We start from the raw sequence: 17731 nt of genomic DNA, 5'->3' as shown, positions 1-17731 counted from the left end.
GTTCGAGTGACCGCGCATTATGATCAATACACTCGGTGAGGTCATTTTCCCCAGGCTTCAGAAGTAGGGAAAGGTAAATATAGTCGCTATCCTGCAAAGTAAACTTTCGTAAATTGTTGTAATGACAAAGTGGCTTGTTCTGTCTAACCTTTGTAGTGCCTGAGGCGATGAATGGGATGCTGTCAAGTGATTGCTAGCGAGGACCTACATTTCAACCGTATAACGTATACGAAGTGTTACCTGTAGACCATGAAGACGTGCTCACGTTGCGCCTCGTACAAGATCGGCTAAGACCCATTTTCCAGGACACTGGAGCTGGGTGCTTCTGAGCGCGCTAGTGATCGCCTGGAAGTAGTCCGTGTCTCCCACAATAATGGGATGGTTCTCAGAGAGGGAGCAAATGGGATTGACTGTGTTCAATGCAATATACCGCGTCGAGGGTGAGCTCTAAACTTCCGATGACGTTCATCTAGCCGATTGGGACAAGAACGCTAGGGATCCGATGCGACAGCCACACGCTGAGAAGAGTACTATCTGGTTATCTCTCCATAACAAATGCCGAATCAGCTCAAGGCACGCTGCGGGCTGAAGCAGAATATCTCTCCTATATCTTGATAAAGTCAGGTCACTGTCAACGACGACGTCGGTAGGCTTTCCGCATCCTTGAAGTGGTTTTTGATGATAAGATACGATAGAGTTCCGCTTTTGCTCCTTCGGGAAGGTAGAAAAGGGACTTTCGGCCAAACTCCCGCCATTGCAAAGACCTATGCTAACCGCTCGGTTAGTAGGCACTCCAGCCTCACCGAGACTGCCCGTGACGTCCGTCGGAAACAAGGCGAAAAATACTGAGCAGGCGAGCGAGCGCCGAACGAGGCCAAAAACGTCAGTAGTGTCAGCGCGGAATATGGGCGACCAGACTAGGCCGGGGAGGCACGCAGTCGCGTTTCTGCGTTTCTAGCACCAATGACATCGGGTATGCACGGGTGTCAGTAGACTGCCGATCCTAGCCTTCCCCAAGCTCGGTTGCAATCCAGAGCTCTGGCTCGCTTGTCAAAAACATGTTGCCTATGTTTGCAGAGGGTGACAAATGATGGACGGTATTGGTAGTTTGTTATATGGCAAACCTGTGTGAGAGCAGATGTGGCAGTCTTTCAGACAGTCGGAATAACATAGAGGAGTGCTAGTGCTCGTACATGCAGACTGGGGCACTGCGTAGCTGCAGTCAACGTCGAGAAAATCGACCATTGGTATTTGGCCTCGAGCAGGACATTGTCTGATAAGAGATGAGGGCTGAGATGACTACCAATCAGTAGAGGCTCTACGAACGAGATGTAGAATGCATGGGCGTGGCCGGCGATGCTTGGTGCGGTTAGTACCCGTATTGTCACTTGTTAGAACGATCCGTCAGGTGATGAGTGACGGACTTCGTTGATCTCCAGCCTCGAAGGCCTAATAAGCCGAATTGGGTGCTTTGCCCCGAAAGGTGTGCAGACAACGGCGATGGAGGCATGACCAGCGCAGTAAAGGCGGACTTCCGGTGATGACTGATGCGCAAGACCCAGGACCCGTTCGCTTACAGAACACAGGTAAAGGTGTCATTTAAGGCTGTCTTAACGCCTAACTCAGGTGATTGTGTTGTCTCTGATGGAGTTTCCCACGCCTTCCGAGGTGTCTTAGGTACTGGATGCCCAGATTTGTAGATGCCGGCGGGCGCTCCTCATCCCAAGTACCCAATCGATGGACACGGAAGTTGAACCAACAGGCCAAGCTGGCAAGGGGCGGTACGGGGGTCCCTGTGTGCTTCTTCTCATAGAGACTCTGATAAGCAGCCGTGTGACGGGAGTTGCTGTAAGACACTGTCAGCGATGAATGCAATGATGACATGTTTGTTGGCCACGGCAGTGAAGATGGAGATGGCAAAGAAGTGACAGCAAGAGTGATGGGGTTGGAGATGTGAGAATGGATGCCGCTTCCTTGGAAGGTATTCCTCGACATCAGGGAGGTACGTGCCGTGGTTTCCGCTTTGCAATACTCCTTCCTCTAAAACCAGGAAACCGGGCAAATTGGGCAACAGCCCACTGAGGGGTGGCCCCCACGTCCTTCCAGGTGGTTGGTATAAATCAGGTATCCTGTTTTGGCAGGGCTGACGAGTTACGAGGCACTTTTAGCCGGGCGCATCTCGATGTCTAGAGTCGAGTCAATAATATTGACGCCATCTGGATCAAAGACAGCACCTCTGACAGGATGTCGGCGGGGGTTCCCAGCAAAGGGGGTGATGGCAGTCGCCCTTGTGCGTAAGAATTGTCGTAGCAAATCATGATGTTGAAGACCGGGAATACTCGGGCTGGCATGTTCTTCATTCAAAGCACTTAGGTACTGTTGTGGTTCATAGGTCATTCAGAGCTATTGTGTTTCATTGTACCTCTTTTCATGGTGCTTCCAGTTCTAACCCATGATGTCGGTGTTGGGAAAGGGGTGGGCAACCCTTTGAGGGAGATGCTTCCTCATCACAAAAGGGACTCTTTGGCTACCAGGTGTGTTCGTCTAGCCAGATGTTTCTGGATCAGTTCGATTTGTGGTTTGAATGGAAGCACATTGCTCATTGTAGCTCCTAGAGAACTCATCAGAAAATGCGAGGCTCTTAGCCTGACGCTGGAAGTATTGCAACATACATGTTCAATCGTGCCTTTGCAAGGCTTTTTTTAGTAATCTGATCACCTAACATGCTTCTAGAACGCCTAGAAGTGACCGAACAAACTTGATTCTGAAGCCCAGGTATCAGATATTAGGTAGGCTACGTCTTTAATGTAGAGATGCTGAAATATATTCAGTCCCTCGTTCAAAGCAGATTACGGAGGACTTTAAAGCTTCGTTTTATTGCAGTTATATCGAAATCTTAAGTAATGCGTCCACCGTGTCTTCTAAGTTGTCTTTGTTGTAATGAAAGGAAGCCGTCCACTCCCAAGGCTCGAGGCTTCGGGAATGTCTGAAGGTCTCTAGTTGGAAGAGTGTCATCCATCGTCATACAGCAAATCAAGTTAGCAACTAAAATGGAGGAAAGGTAGGGGCGGAAGATCCGTTACCCATTCATGTATCACGCCCCACGATTAGACAAGACCTGAAGTTCTAGTCGGAACAGGAGGGTAAGGCTTGGTCCCAAGGCGGCCAGTTTTTAAAGGTCAATCATGGTTGTGAACAGGGCAGTCATTCTTCCTCAAATGATAAATAGGGCTGCAAATGCCATATTTTGGGACTCCTTCAGGATCTTGTCTTCCTTGAACTCAGGATTTCTTCTGGTTGTGGAGCTGGTGTCGTGGATATTGGCTCCTACCTCTTCGCGAATGCTCAACTTATACATGCTTCTAGACAGAAACTTTTAAGTGCCTTACACTGGAAGTGATAACTATTTGACTGAAATTATGTCTATAGTCGCTAGTCAGGTGATATAAATCGCAGACATGAACAACATATCATGCGTATCGCCAGTTCTTGCTCTAACAATCTTCAAATGGAGCCGATAGTCGTATCTACTCCAGTGACAAGCGAAACAAGGCTTTTTGGGATCATGTTTCTATGGGAATTCTAATGAGATACTCTCATTCTGATTTAGAAATGATGTTGTTAGAGCTTTCTTATAAAATCTTCATGGGTTCCCCTGTCCATCGGATCGTTCGTGTGTTTTCTAGTCTCACTGTCTACCGCAGGAGTTTCTCATAATGACCGCTAAACAACAAGACATATATAGCAAGAGTCATTGAAGTTAAGCAACTGTCAATAAGGTAGGTGTCAGAAACCATTTGCGATAGTTGAGGCAGCAGCTCTGGAAGCTAACGCATCGAATCAGACTGATAGGGACACGACGTTCAAAACATGCGAACACGGCTGTCATTATGAATAGTTGAGCGTTGCCCTGATGACCAAAAAGCGCGCCGAGGTCGAAAGCCTCTTTAGGACCACAAGTTTCTTATGTCTTTGTGATGTTATACCGGAACCAATTGCACGAGTCTGGCCAAACCACGTCTTCGCCTCAAGGAAGGATCAAGGCAGCCGACACCAAAGGGTCTAATACCATCATAGGAAAACAAACTGTGATCGATACGGAAACGAAACGTACAGATGAGTTCTCTGTCGTCGCGTTTCTGGCCGTGCCTCACTATCTTCGACTACCGTTGGCCCTGCTCAATGCCTATGCTAGCTTGACCCCTGCAGTGACTGTGTCTGATGGCCAAGATATCTTCAAGTTTGGCAAAAGTACCAACATGAAACCTCCGAGCTAGATCGGCTCTTAGGGTACTCCTAATTCTTGAATCTATGCTTGGCAGTTGACGTGGTTCTCCATGAGGGTCTATCCCCTCCATAACATGATCATACATCGTATATCCCACCTCAATGAAAACCAGTTGGGATTACACTTCAGCATGAGTCTTGTAGTCTCACTTCGTATTGAGTCACGCCAGATGAGTAGCCCAGGAATTGTGAAGTCAGGTAGGGAGCTCGTGTTGCACCTCAGTTATGGGAACAACATCAGTATCCCATCTGTGCCACTCGAAATCATTCTGCAACTTGTGCTGCTGATGTTTGCCTTACGAGCATCTAGAGATAATCATTCAACAGAAAAAGACAAGCCACCATGCAGAGCAGCAGAGTAACGCCTCTATCCTAATAGGCACAGGCACATGCCTAATCGCTTGACGCATCCCCAACAGCGTTGTCTCGGAGCAGGCTAAAGTCAGCAAACCCGGATGGCTTAGCCGTTGGGCTAGTAATTCTGCCGCCTTTAGGGCTGAACTACCTATATGAGCCGGCGGAACATATTTGATGGGAGTTTTATCCCACGTGAATGGCAGTGCAATGCCGAGCAGACGTTGTCAAGCCACCTTGACCGGCAGATGAGGAGGCGCCCAAGGTTAGTTGAGAGCAGCAGGATGACCAAATAGGGCATACGATGGTTCCGGAAGAGGATGACATCGTTACGCAGTGCTCAAATTTGGATGCTGACGGCAACGCTAGCTCAGACCGCCGGCATTGATCGGCGCCGCATCCAGTGAGGATGAGGGCGGTGCCAGGCACCAACTTCAAGGTGGTGATATTACAGTTCGATGACCCTTAGCCTTACGAAGACATCCCAGCCCGTGGTAAGAATGTGTTGCTTTTGCCCGGCTATGCAGAACCATAACAGGAAGACTTTCCTTACGACGGACGGTGAACCAAAGGGTTATGAGGCCTTCTAGATAGACGGGCGACTAAAGATGTCAGATTGCACTCCAGATACCACGTCTCGGCGCATGTCAACGGTTTCTAGATGGGGTTTATGATGGCGGGTATTGGGGGAGACTTATCCAAATCAGGTGGAGGTGACGTTGATAGATGTCTTTTTCCAGGAATCCGCGGAGCCAAAAAGGGTCTTCGGGCATCTCCCCCGCCCCTGTCAAGATCGCCGACAACCAGGCGGTGTCCACTAGGAGGACATCACGGGAATGAAAAAGGACATCATTGGTCATAAATGGAAAATATGGAGGGGTCTGATTGGTGTTGAGATGGCGATGCCCCATTCATGCCCGTGACCCCGGTCATCACGTGGGGATGACGTAAACGTGGCCCCAAGGACAGTAATTACCTTAGTGGTTGCAGCAGGAGCAGCTGGAGCAGCAGGGCAGCAGTGGTAGTGGCAGGAGCAGGTGGGCGGGCGTAATTGCAGGTCCAGCAGGTCCAGTAGGTCCAGCAGTAATACTCCGTACCGAGAAACGGTAATTGTGCTGAGTGTAAGCGCTGACCTCAATGCGCCCCCAACCCCGAACATCGACCTGCAGAAAGTGGAGGAAGATGCCGAGCTCCTTGCTTCAAAAACTGGACTGAACACGACCGAGCTGGAGATACGGGAAACTCTCCTCAGATACGCGGACTCTACCCGAGGAAATGGAGACCCCTGAATTACGACCCTGAGACCATCTCCTTTTCTCTCTCTCTCTCTCCTGACAAGGGAAGAAAAAAGACAAATCCGAATCCAAAGAATTAAAGAGTACCGAGACTCTGTTACCGGATCCGATTAACCCCCCGTCTGCCGAACGTCCGCCGCTTGCATCATCGCTTCTCTAAAAGAGAGCATTGCATATTTGAACTAGACCCCAACTGCGACTGCAACCACAATCCCATTTCCACCACATCGGGCCGGCGTCAACAAGCCTTCACTACACAAGCCTCCCGATCAACGACTGCCGACCGGCGCGAGCTCCGTCAACAGCTCCTACGACCTGAGAAACGTCAAACGTTGGACATCATGGCGTCAACTGCTGCTGCGCCCAACGGCGGTACCCACGACCATGTTCTGCGCCCGAGGCCGAGGAAACCACAGCATTCGCAGCTGACGAGGACCATGAGCAACACTTCCGTCGGCGAGGCAAATGGCTTGACTCCTCTGTCTGAGACGGGCCAGACGAGCGGCACGACGAGGTATGTCGTTGTATCTCTGTCTTCCCAGTCTTCCCAATCCTCTCAAAGTCATCCTACTAACATTATTGTCACAGCGGTCGCTCAACACCCGTACCCCACGATGCCCTCCCCTCAGTCAAGTCCATGTCCTCGGCGCGAAAGCAGGCTCGCGCTGAGCAGCGCCGTCGCATCTTCCCTACGATCGAATTTGCCAGCCGTGTCTCCCACTTCGATCCGAACTCTGACTACCGCGACTTTCATGGCTTCTTCAACCTCTTCTGGATAGGTCTTGCCATTATGGCCATCACAACAATGCTGCGCAACATCAAAGACACGGGCTATCCCATGCGCGTGCAGATCTGGACCCTCTTCACAATCAAGGTCTGGCACCTGGCCATCGCCGACTTCCTCATGGTCGCCAGTACCTTGGTGTCTCTGCCCCTCCACCACATCTGGCGCGCCGCCCCCGCCAACGGCGCTTTTACATGGAAGAACGGTGGTATGGCCGTCCAGAGCATTTACCAGGTTGTCTGGCTTGCCTTCTGGATCGCCGTACCGTTCGTGCTCGACTGGACATGGACCGCGCATGTGTTCTTGCTCCTGCACACCATGGTTCTGCTTATGAAGACGCACAGCTGGGCTTTCTACAACGGACACCTGAGCGAGACGGAGAAGCGCCTTCGCGACCTCGATAACCCCTCGACGGCCTCCAAGGACCCCGTCTACCTGTATCCTACCCCCGATAACCCCATGGGGACTGTGAGCAGCCCGAAGAACCGCGATCAAAAAGCCGGCGCCTCCGACGACGACTCCACCTCGGACGAGATTGATCAGCTCCGCGAGGACCTCGCTCAGGAACTCACCTCGCCCATGGGCAACATCGCGTACCCCCGCAACCTAACATGGTCCAACTACTTTGACTACCTTCTCTGCCCGACCCTATGCTACGAGCTTGAGTACCCTCGCACAGCCCGTATCGACTGGCAAAACCTCATCTCCAAAGTCATCGCCGTGTTTGGCTGCATCTCCCTGCTGACCGTCATCTCGGAGGAGTTCATCCTGCCGATTCTCACCGACGCCTCGCTCCGTCTCAACGCGACGCCTGCTCCCCCCGTTTCCGAGGCCCTCCTCATCCTTGCCGAAAGCATCTCCTGGCTCCTCTTCCCTTTTATGCTCACTTTCCTCCTTGTCTTCCTCGTCATCTTCGAGTACGCCCTGGGCGCCTTTGCGGAAATCACCCACTTCGCTGATCGCCACTTCTACTCGGACTGGTGGAACTCGACCGACTGGATGGAGTTCTCACGCGAGTGGAACATTCCCGTCTACAGCTTCCTTCGCCGTCACGTCTACAGCGCGAGTCGCCCGCACATCGGCCGCTTCCCCGCGACCGTCATCACCTTCCTCATCTCCGCCATCGGCCACGAGATTGTCATGGCCTGCATCACGAAGAAGCTCCGCGGCTACGGTTTCGTTTGCCAGATGCTGCAGCTGCCCATCGTCGTGCTGCAGCGTACGAAGTGGGTCCGCGGGAAGAAGACGCTTAACAACGTCTGCTTCTGGTGTTCCATGATTATGGGACTGAGTCTCGTACGTGTGCCTCTGCCGTCTTTACCCTCATGACACAAGCTAACCGTCTTCAGATTTGCGCGCTTTACGTCTTGGTCTAAGCGAGCCGGCGACATTGACTGCATTGTTTCTTTTTTTTCCAACGGTACTTTATTTTGCATCACAATGTCGCATCATTCTGCCAGGGGCAAGCAGATCCGAGGCCGCAAGCGGCTGGGATGTCCTCGGGCCGTGTACACATTTTGAACCACTCTGTATCATTACTGCATCTGCTCCGTGGGGCGGCGACCCCCGGACTGCGTTCATTATTGGCGTTTGTAGATAGGATAGGTCTTTTTATATACCCCGCAATATCTCGTGCCCCTTTCGGCATGCAGTTCATCATGGATCCGCTCCGCTCCGTCACTGCGTTGTTGAATATCAGGTACCGTCACGGGAGCCAGAGGCTGCCGTCATCCGCGCTCTTTATCCATGTATGGTTGTCTAACGAGACGCCGCTTGGCTGGGGGAGTCGGCGTTTTGTCGACCGGACTGATGTCGTCTTTGACGAGGGCATCGACGTTGCACTTTGCTTGAAGGGTAATACCAACATCACACGCGACGAATACGCGGCGCCCGAGTTACGACTCTGTGACTCTGTTCCATTCCGGTACTACGCCACTTTTGAAGTCTACACGCAACTGTCTGTCTGTCTAGTGTCCTATAGCCTCATTGCAAATGAGGAATACATCCTGGCAATGAGATAGAGGCATGGACGACCGAAATGATACCATTCTGTCATATTGTTTTGTCTCTATTTTGCGAGTCATCAAAAAATGTATGTGAATATTTGATGTCCATTTGACTTTGTCTATCTGACTTGGAAAAATGCGGCACCGCGTTGTCATTGTACACCGGAATGATCCAGGTGGCAAAGAGTCGAAATCATGACTACAAATATATACATATAGATGGATTGTATACTCATTAACAGCGGTGATCCCGCCGACCTGAAGCTTACAACTTGCCAGTTTGTTCAATGGCGAGTCCAGGAGATAACATCTTCAAGTCGATTTAATTTATCAAGAGGATACAGATGCAGCGTAGGGTTTTCAATTCTTCAAAACAACCACGGTCATCCTTTTTTTCCGCCCATATGCTTATATTTTAGGAGAACGTCTCCACGCCGCGGCCACTAGACTACCTATCTCTTAGTTCATAGAGAGCATATACAGTCGACTCACCCTCGCGGTAAGATGAATATCAAAACCACAACTACAAGAGCTCACCACGATATCACGACGCATCTTATCAACCTAAGCCAGATCGCATAACATAATCACCCACCGTAAACCACAAACACCGTAACAATCATGTCTACTTACCTTGAACCAAACAGGGTTAATATAAAAGCAGCCCATATTCACGCATCAATTGTCGTCAATACTACTATAGAAAACACGCAAAGACGTCAACATCCATAACCAGTATTACCCTGCACTACGTCACGAAACGCAAGACGAAGCAAGCAGCTCGTAGACTTCTCAGTTGACAACTATTACCAACCTTGCAACGTTACTTCGACAATCGTCCGACGAAAAACTTCAACCAAGCATTAAAGTCAGAAAGAGCAGAAAAAAAAAAAAGAAAAGAAAAAATACGAGTAGAGAATAAGAGAAACCCAGACTGAGCAGCAACTCTGTGTCGAGTTTCTTGTATTCTCGTCGATGCTATGGTGGTTAATCAACATACCCCATCAACCCGTAGACACATTACTTACCATCACCACAACCAACAACTCAACCCAAAGTAAGCACGACCACGCAGACTTCGCAGTCACAATGGATTCAGCTTCAGCTTCAATCGATGGTTGTTGACAAGCATGCAAGAATGTCCATTGACTTCTAGCTAGGAAAAAAATAATAATCTCGGCCTTCGATTCAGGCCATATTTTACGCCCCAAGGTATCGGACCAGGGTTATTTCGGTATAATACTCTCCCATCTCCTTCTTTCTTTTCACCCACATCTCCCTCGCAACTTTGCACCAAAAAGAGCGTGGTATCTTTCCCTCCGCAACTCCAAAAAAGCGAATGACAGCAGATAAAGTGTGATAGATGATAGGAATAAATCTTTAGCTTCGTTAGATAAACCCGATGAGAGTAGTAAAAAAAAAACTCATAAGAAATAGTTTGTCGCCATCCCAATGCATGCATATGTATGTGTATCGTCAGACTCCAGCGTACAACATCTGTGAGAAACCCAGGACATCCCAAATAGTCCCCGTGGCATGGGCGGTTGGCGTTTGTCGGGCGGTCAGGCGTGGTCAGATAACGAGGCGGCGGCGGGTCGGATGTCGCCTCCTGGGCTGCCTCGCGGCGAGGCACATGACAACCCGAGACGACTCGACAAGATTCCTTTGTCCCCGCCAACTACCACGATTCTTCCGTTCCCTCCAGGCCAGCCGCCAACCGTCCAGCACGTCTCGCTCCATAATGCTTATCAACAGCCGATATGCCAATGCGGCCTTCGTTCCTCATGCCCTCCCAAGCGCCATAGTATGGGCCCTTCAACAGCCCTCCCAAGATTTGATATCAAAATAAGACAGGTCGGTACTCGTTACTGTATGTATTTGCGTCTTTAATGTCGTCTCCTCATACCAGCACGAAACCAGAGAAGAAGAACCCGAGATAAAATAAAAGAAAAATAAAAAAGTGGAAATGGTGACCGGCCGTCCAGGACACGCAGGAGGTGTCATCGCCATCAACGCATTCCTGCGGGACGATCGTCCTCCTCGCGGAGACGGCGGTGTTGTGGGGTGAAAAGTCGAGGCACCTCTCAGGCCATGGTCGCTAGTACGCGTATTCGGGGTCCCGGTACCTGTGAGGGATGTTGCTGTACTGAACATCCTCGTGGGTGTAGCCTCTGGAGGTCTTGACCTTGGAACCGAAGCCACTACTTGAGTAGTTGCTGGATTCACGGCCGATGGGAGGACGATCCATGTAGTACACTTTCCTAGTCGGAGACTCGTCGCGGTAATACGAAGAGTGCCCCGATTCGACCGGGATGGTTCGGGTACCCGAGACAGCATACCGAGTCGAGCGCGGCTGGTTGTAGTCGAGAGGGATAGCCTCCTCAACCTTGTGTCGGTGACTCCTGCGAGGGGGTCGGGGATCGTCTTCAGAGTCCGAGTCTTCGCTGACTTGCGGCTGGAGTCTTGAGCGGTTGCGGCCGCGCGAGTCGGTCTCGATACCATAGTGGAAAGTCTGAGCCCTTGCGGGTCCCGGAGGCGGGCGGACATATCCGTCGTTGAAGGTGCTTGACCGGCCCAGGTGCTTGGGTGGTGAGCCAGCACCGACGGGAGATGAGTGCGCCGAGGCGAACTGGGGCATCGCGCGGGCGGTAGGCGAGGCGTCGACGACGTAGGGGGACGGCTGGTCCTTGGTGGGTGACTTCTTGTGACTCGACTTCTCACGCTTGGTCTCGGACGAGCGTCTGGACTTTGATCGGCGAACGTCTTCGTCGGCCGTAGGCACAGGAGGTGGGGGAGGAGGCGGCGCAAATGGTGCTGCGGCAGGAGGTGTCGGAGCCGCAACGGGCGGCTCAAACCGACTACCCTCTGCAAATGTCTGCGCGCGACTTAAACCTGGTGCCCCTTTGCGGGCCTTGTCCATGTATGAGGCAGCAGAAAGCATGGTCTCGGCGTACTTCAACTTGGTGAGGTCAACTGGGATAGCAGGCGTCGGTGGCGGGGGAACCTCCTCGCGGGTAGCCTCTCGCGGGATGGAGCGAGATCGCTTGTCCTCGTCCTTGGACTTCTTGGAGCTGCTTGACTTCTTCTTGTCGGTCTTGGCAAGGTAAGTCTCGTCGTCGCCGTAGGGTTCGACATATGCGGCAGCAGTCTTGTGCCTCCGAGACTTGTCTTCGGCAGCGAGTTTCCGCTCCTTCTCGCGCTCCTTCTCGGCCTTCTCAAAGGCCTTGCGCTCTCGGCGGCGGATTTCCTTCTCTTCCGCGGCCTTCTCAGCCGCCTTCCTTGCAGCCTTCTCTGCCGCCTTATCGGCGGCTTTCTTCTCTGCAATACGCTCCCTTTCTATAGCTATGCGCTCTCTCTCCCGGCGATCTGCACGGATGGCCTCTTCACGTTCTCTTTCTCTGTCTTCCTCTTTCCTGCGTCTACGTTCGCGCTCGCGGTCCCTGTCCTCTTCTTGACGAGATGGCTTCTCGTAACTTGCGGCCCGTCGAGCCCGGGGCTCCTCGAAGATGGGACTCGAGCGGTGGATTTCCTCGTCCCAAGACCTTGACGGGTACTGGGAGTACATCTTAGTACCGGGGGAAGACCGGTACGTCGGCGTCGTCTTGAAGGTGTCTGCACGGGGTTCGGCGGTGCGGATGTTGACGTCGTAGGTTCTCGCAGAGGGGGTGCGTGGGGCCGATGTGTTGGCCGACATGCCTTTGGCGGCCATCTCCTTTCGGAGCTCGGCCAGCTTGACGTTGTCGTCATACTTGGCTCGCTCGTTATCGTCACTCAGCAGCTCATAGGCCTGCTGTACCTTTTGGAACTCGTCCTGCTTGGCAGCCTTGAGGGTCGGGTCCTGGACCTTGTCGGGGTGGCACTTGAGGACGAGCTTGCGGTGGGCAGCTCGAATCTCGTTGAGTTGCGCATCCTTGGAGACGCCTAATATCCTGTACGGATCCGGAGGCAACGCAGTCATATTGGGCAGGGCGAGTGTTGGTGTATTGGTGGCGGTGGGGTTTGAGGGGCTCGGGAATCCAGCTCGACGGTGTCCGAAATGGAAGGTCGAGTCAAAACGAAAGCCGGTCCGTGGGTTGGTGTTGATTATTGAGAGGTGTCGCTCGCAGTGTCGATATCTGGGCGCACGACGAGGCTATTGTTGCATTGAGGCGGTTTGTGATTAGGCACTCGAGGCTGGGGGCGGGTTGCTGGGACTGCAGGAACGGTGGGCGTTGCTGTGGAATTGGAGGCGGCGGTGCCTGGTGCGTTGGAATCCGAGGGATGGAATGTGGAGGTAGCGAACAAGGAAGTAAGGTAGTAAAGAGGTAGTATGTAGCGTGAAGTGAAGCTGCGCGAAGTAATGTTACGGTGTCGAGGTAAAAGGCAAAGAGAGTAAAGTATGTGGTGGTTGTAAGTAAGATAAGGCCAAGCAAGGTAGTAAGTAGGTAAGGCGATATAGTGTGTAGATCAAGTGAGAGAGGCGAAAAGGCGAGATGGCAAAGAGAAAAAGGAAGAGCTGGGCAAGCTGTTGGAGCGACGATCGTGGGTCGTTACTCAGGTCTCTTTGGAGGGCCAGCTGCAGCGAATTCCCCTCGACAACGAGCGGCCAGAGAGGGAAAAGGTGGAGTTGTTGTTTGGTGGTGGGTTGATGTGATGCTCGCGAGAAGCGATAGAGAGAGAAGAGGGGGGAGAATGGAGCGACTCGAATTGAAGCCGTAGGCCGTCGACTAATAATGAGAGAGCAAGCGGTGCAGGTGCAGTGCAGGCGCAGGCGAAGTTACAGCAGCGCAGCAGTGAGTTGATTGATTGATGCCCTTGGTTATGGCAGAAGACCGTGTGCAGACAGGGCCACGGGTGGAGCGAACAGCAAGCAGCGTGGAGCCCGGGGGGGCGTTGTGGGCCGTGGGCCGTGGGCGTGGGTCGTGGGGCCTGGTCAGTTATACCAGAGTATACCGATATACCTGGATACCTTGGTTGTATACCTATACTGGACTGACGGACGTAAACGGACGGACTGGCCTGGCTGGCTGGCGTATGGGCGTGGGTGATGGCTGCGGCGGACTGGCTTTTGGGCTTGGCCAAGCGGCGTGGGTTGCCCTGCTTGGTTGGCTGCTGAGGGAGAGGGCAAAAGAGTGTGTGGTCGGTGCTTTTTGGGCTGGGCCAGCCTGTTGCTTCTGCTCTTTGGTGATACGTACCACTTGACAACGGGGACTAAGACGTCACGGGCTTCTTTGATCGGAGGAGTGAGGAGTCGAAGGAGGGAGATGGGGGGACCCTATAGCTGGGGGGGCTGGGGCTGATGATGCTGGTTGGACGAAACAAGGTCTGCAGCGGATCAATGACCAGTCAGGGCTCAGAGCTGGTGACAGAGTCAAGCGCAAAACTGGCCAAACGGAATCCAGTGGGCCTTGAGGTTTCTCTTCTAGACCGTTTCGACAGAACGGATGATGGGTGGTCGGGTTTGGTGATGAATGGTCAGGACTCAGTGGTCACTGGCCAGTGAGTGGTGGAACACCTGTACGTCCTAAGTCTAGGAAGGGGATAGGTGCTTCAGCTCTGCACTTTGTACCTCCGTTAAGACCCTCACGTTCCACTGCTGCCCAAAGGTCAAGGCGAGAGCGAGAAATGAAAATCTGTGTCGTCTGAGTTGTGAGTCTTCTCCCTAGACAGCCCTCTTTGGAGTACAATGGAGGCAACTAACTGAATATGCCGCGACTAGCTCTCCCCTCTTTCAGGATGTTGTGGTCAGCGCGATGGGGCTATTCTCCAGGGCTGTCGTAGTCGGAGAAGAAAATAAAGAGACTTGGTTGCTGATGGGCACTGTTTGGCAGTCTAAACGGGAGTGGCGGGGGCTTGCAACCTGGTGAGACGGTTTCTTCCTTGGCTGATGATGACGGGGTTTAGAAAGGGATCCCACGTCTTGTCGACGAGTCGTTCCGATGGGGGGGCTGGAGGGGCTGATGAGCGTGATGTGATGGCCAGCGGGTAGCCTTAGCCTTAGCTTTAACTCGATTCTGTATCCGTATCTGTCGACTTGGATTTGCTGTATTCGTAACGTGTGGAGTTTTTGACTGCGAGACTGGCGGAGCGACTTTGCCCAGATGGTTTAGTTTAGACCTTTGGTTTAGACTTGGGAATCCTCAGACATCATCTGGATTTTTGGATTTTTGGCAGCTCGCTCCAGTCTGTTCAACCACCTATTCTTATCTTGGACAAGTCGGTCTGGCATTACACCGTCGCACCCGTCTTGTCATCGGTGTATCGTCCTTGCTCAGTGTCCGTCCCGCGTGTCTGGCGCCAACGGCGACCGTCTGTGCCTTTCTCTCCGCTTCCACCGATTCGGACATTCCCTGTCTCGACGTCTGGCCATCCGACCCACGGGTGGGAGGTACATCCGGCATGGCCCAAAGGAGCGCAGTACAGCAGGTTACTGTGGCTTGCTGCAGCGAGCGGGCAGCGGATTAGACAGCAAATGACTGAACCTGCGGCGGAGCTGAGGTAAGACGCCCCGAGGCCTGACGTATGCGAGACCCCTGGGACCCAGGGTCTTTTTTTCTGGGGAGGGCCCTCTCTCTCATGCCCTTTACTGACAAAGCCCGGCGTTGTCGGGGAGACTCTTGTTCGGTCTCGTCTCTTCTCCTTTGCTTGGAAGGTCGGAGTGGGAGACACTTCTGGGGATGAGCGACAGGGACGGCACATGGGCTTCTGCCGTAGACCCATCTGATCCCTCGCGGCGGTCGCGGATAGGCATACGGTGAAGGCGGACCTGCGGGGGCTTGTAGAGGCGCCCGAGCAACGAGGTACCGCCTTGTGTCTTTTGCGCTATTTGGAGTACGAGATGTACAACTTCGTGTCCGCGGGGCGCCATACCAGGGTCTTCACAGGACCCGTGTATTTCGGGTGTGTATCTTTCTGTCTATACTATCCGCTCAGGAGGACTCCGGCGGGAAGAAGAGTCATGGTCTTGTCCAAGACGAGAAGGACGACGACGCTGGCGACGACGACTTTGTTGCTGCGCCCCGACTCAATGGCTGGAAGAATCATCTGGTTATGGGGCGAATATGATGCTGAATGAATCAAGCTGAATCACCCTCGCTTACCCCTTTTCCCTCCGGGCATGACGGGGATTCGGTCAGTACGAAAAACGAGGTTTTTTTTTTTTTTTTCTTCTTCTCAAAGGGGCAAATAAGGGTCTTCTTGCAAGGTCCATTGGAGGGGGCCAAATGAAAAATGTTGAATGGGTGATTTGTCTCCGTACATTACCCGCGAGAAGCTGCGCTGTAAAATCCCAGATGGAGGGGCAAATGGCAACGTCGATTTGATGGCAAAGGCAAGGGCAGCCAATTGGGCAGCAGCAAACACCTGCACAGAAAGGGAAAGAGAGAGTCTGAATGTGTGGCCGAGGACAATTGGTGGCAGGTGTGGCTCGTATATGAAGTTAGTAGTACCCGAACATACACTGCGTTTAAGACTAATAAAAAGGTACTGTATACAGATGTGCCACGTCACTCGCCCTCTTGTGCCTCCCCTTGAAGCACAGCCTGCTGTTCGTCTTAATTTTTTTTTCTTCAGTGGCAACAGTGTATACTGGCTAGCACTGTTCCCCCCTGAATACATCCCCTGAAAGCGTTTATCGGCCTTTTAATCAATAACCTGGGACATTCACGGAGTATTGGTGCCATCCATGCCAATAGCTGAGTGTTCCGTTTCCCGAGCATGGCGCAAATCTCCTGAGCTTAGCACATATACTATACCGTACCGCAAGTACCTTACAGAGAGTACTACACGCTCTATAGGGTGTCGGGCATGCAGTAGCCATGCTCGCCGTGCTCTTCTGTCCGAGTCTAACAGTGGCCTAAGAGCTTAGCTGAAGAGCCTAGTTCATAGTGTATTCCATCGTCCATCGTCCACGAACAGCGGGCGGTGTTTATTCCGGCAAGGGCGATGATCAGGTCGGATGAGTTCGGGACGCGATTTGTGTTGAATCAGTAAATGTCTGACATCTTGTCCCCTTCCCTTCCGTGTTTCTCGATGTCGCTTATTTTGAGATCATCAGTCATGCTCTTGTCACCATTCGCTCCCTCCGAGGAAGCAAAGCCATATTTGGCAGCACGGAAACATGATTTCTAACGCATCCATCAGCCGTTGCTGAGGTAATGCCCAGGCCAAGCAAGGTCTTCTACTACGGATAGCTATGTATTGATGACACATGAAGCACAGCCGGGCCGCAGCCCCCCACAGCAGTCACGATTGACAACCGTAAATAGAGAGAGCAAGGCAGGCCCGGCAAACATCTGGCGGTGAACGAACACTTTGTTTGACAACCGTTTGTGATAAAAGTGGGCCTGGCGGGTACTTGAAGCCCCGTGCTCCGTCCCTCCTTCGTTCCTTCCCTTCCAACTAAACCTGCCAAGGTCCTTCCTCTTCATCCTGCTTAGGTAAGGCGTCTCGGGAGATGTCCATGTTGTACGGGGAAGTTCCCAGCATCAGCAAGCGCTAAAGGATGCCATCACTGTAGAAGTTACGGCAGAAACTGTAGTGAGCTGTCACCGTTTAATCCGAGCTACATAGTACACATTTACCGTCTGGCCTAGCCCAAAGAGGTGCCCACCCATCCACACACACACACACACACATACCCAGACGAACCGTCCAAAGCTCCCAACCCAACCCAAACCGTCTTAATCATGGAAATGACGATGGCCCTCAGATTCGATGCCCAACCTTGTCTTCATCTTTCTACCATAACGTCAGGACGAGGAATGCATCTTGGAGCCCAAGGTCGATGGCAAGCAGTATGACAGATGATCGCGGATCGTGTTTGTGGCCCGGCTGGCCTTCGAATGATATCAGTCATGCCGCCTAGAGCCAAAGAAATTTCGCCAGCAAAGTCACGGGTTCCCTATCCCGGATCGATATACCATACGAGGCTAGCTGGCGTCAACGGTGCCATGGTCTTCTATTTGTTATTTCCCGCCCGGAACGCGCAACAAGTCCTACAACGTGCCGGAGCAGAACAGTCGCCG

General features: G+C 52.4%; 2 protein-coding genes across 2 annotated transcripts; one reads left to right on the top strand and one right to left on the bottom strand.

Moving 5' to 3' along the window:
• Positions 1-6277: 6277 nt before the first annotated feature.
• CTRU02_211867 (MBOAT family protein) lies at positions 6278-8096 on the top strand (the record flags this gene model as incomplete). The annotated part of the gene is made up of 3 exons (XM_036725519.1): positions 6278-6450; positions 6525-8016; positions 8070-8096. 3 exons carry the CDS (start codon positions 6278-6280, stop codon positions 8094-8096), a joined length of 1692 nt encoding a protein of 563 aa, XP_036582724.1.
• Positions 8097-10824: 2728 nt separating this feature from the next.
• CTRU02_211866 (molecular chaperone DnaJ) lies at positions 10825-12684 on the bottom strand (the record flags this gene model as incomplete). Its single annotated transcript, XM_036725517.1, has 1 exon — positions 10825-12684. The coding sequence occupies one exon, from the start codon at positions 12682-12684 to the stop codon at positions 10825-10827; it is 1860 nt and encodes a 619-aa protein (XP_036582722.1).
• Between the last annotated feature and the right edge of the window lie 5047 nt (positions 12685-17731).

This window comes from Colletotrichum truncatum (assembly GCF_014235925.2).
Source record: "Colletotrichum truncatum strain CMES1059 chromosome Unknown Contig_0008, whole genome shotgun sequence".
In the NCBI taxonomy this organism is placed as follows: Eukaryota; Fungi; Ascomycota; class Sordariomycetes; order Glomerellales; family Glomerellaceae; genus Colletotrichum; species Colletotrichum truncatum.
The sequence above is the reverse complement of the archived record's forward strand: the minus strand, read 5'-3'. Positions and strand labels throughout refer to the sequence as shown.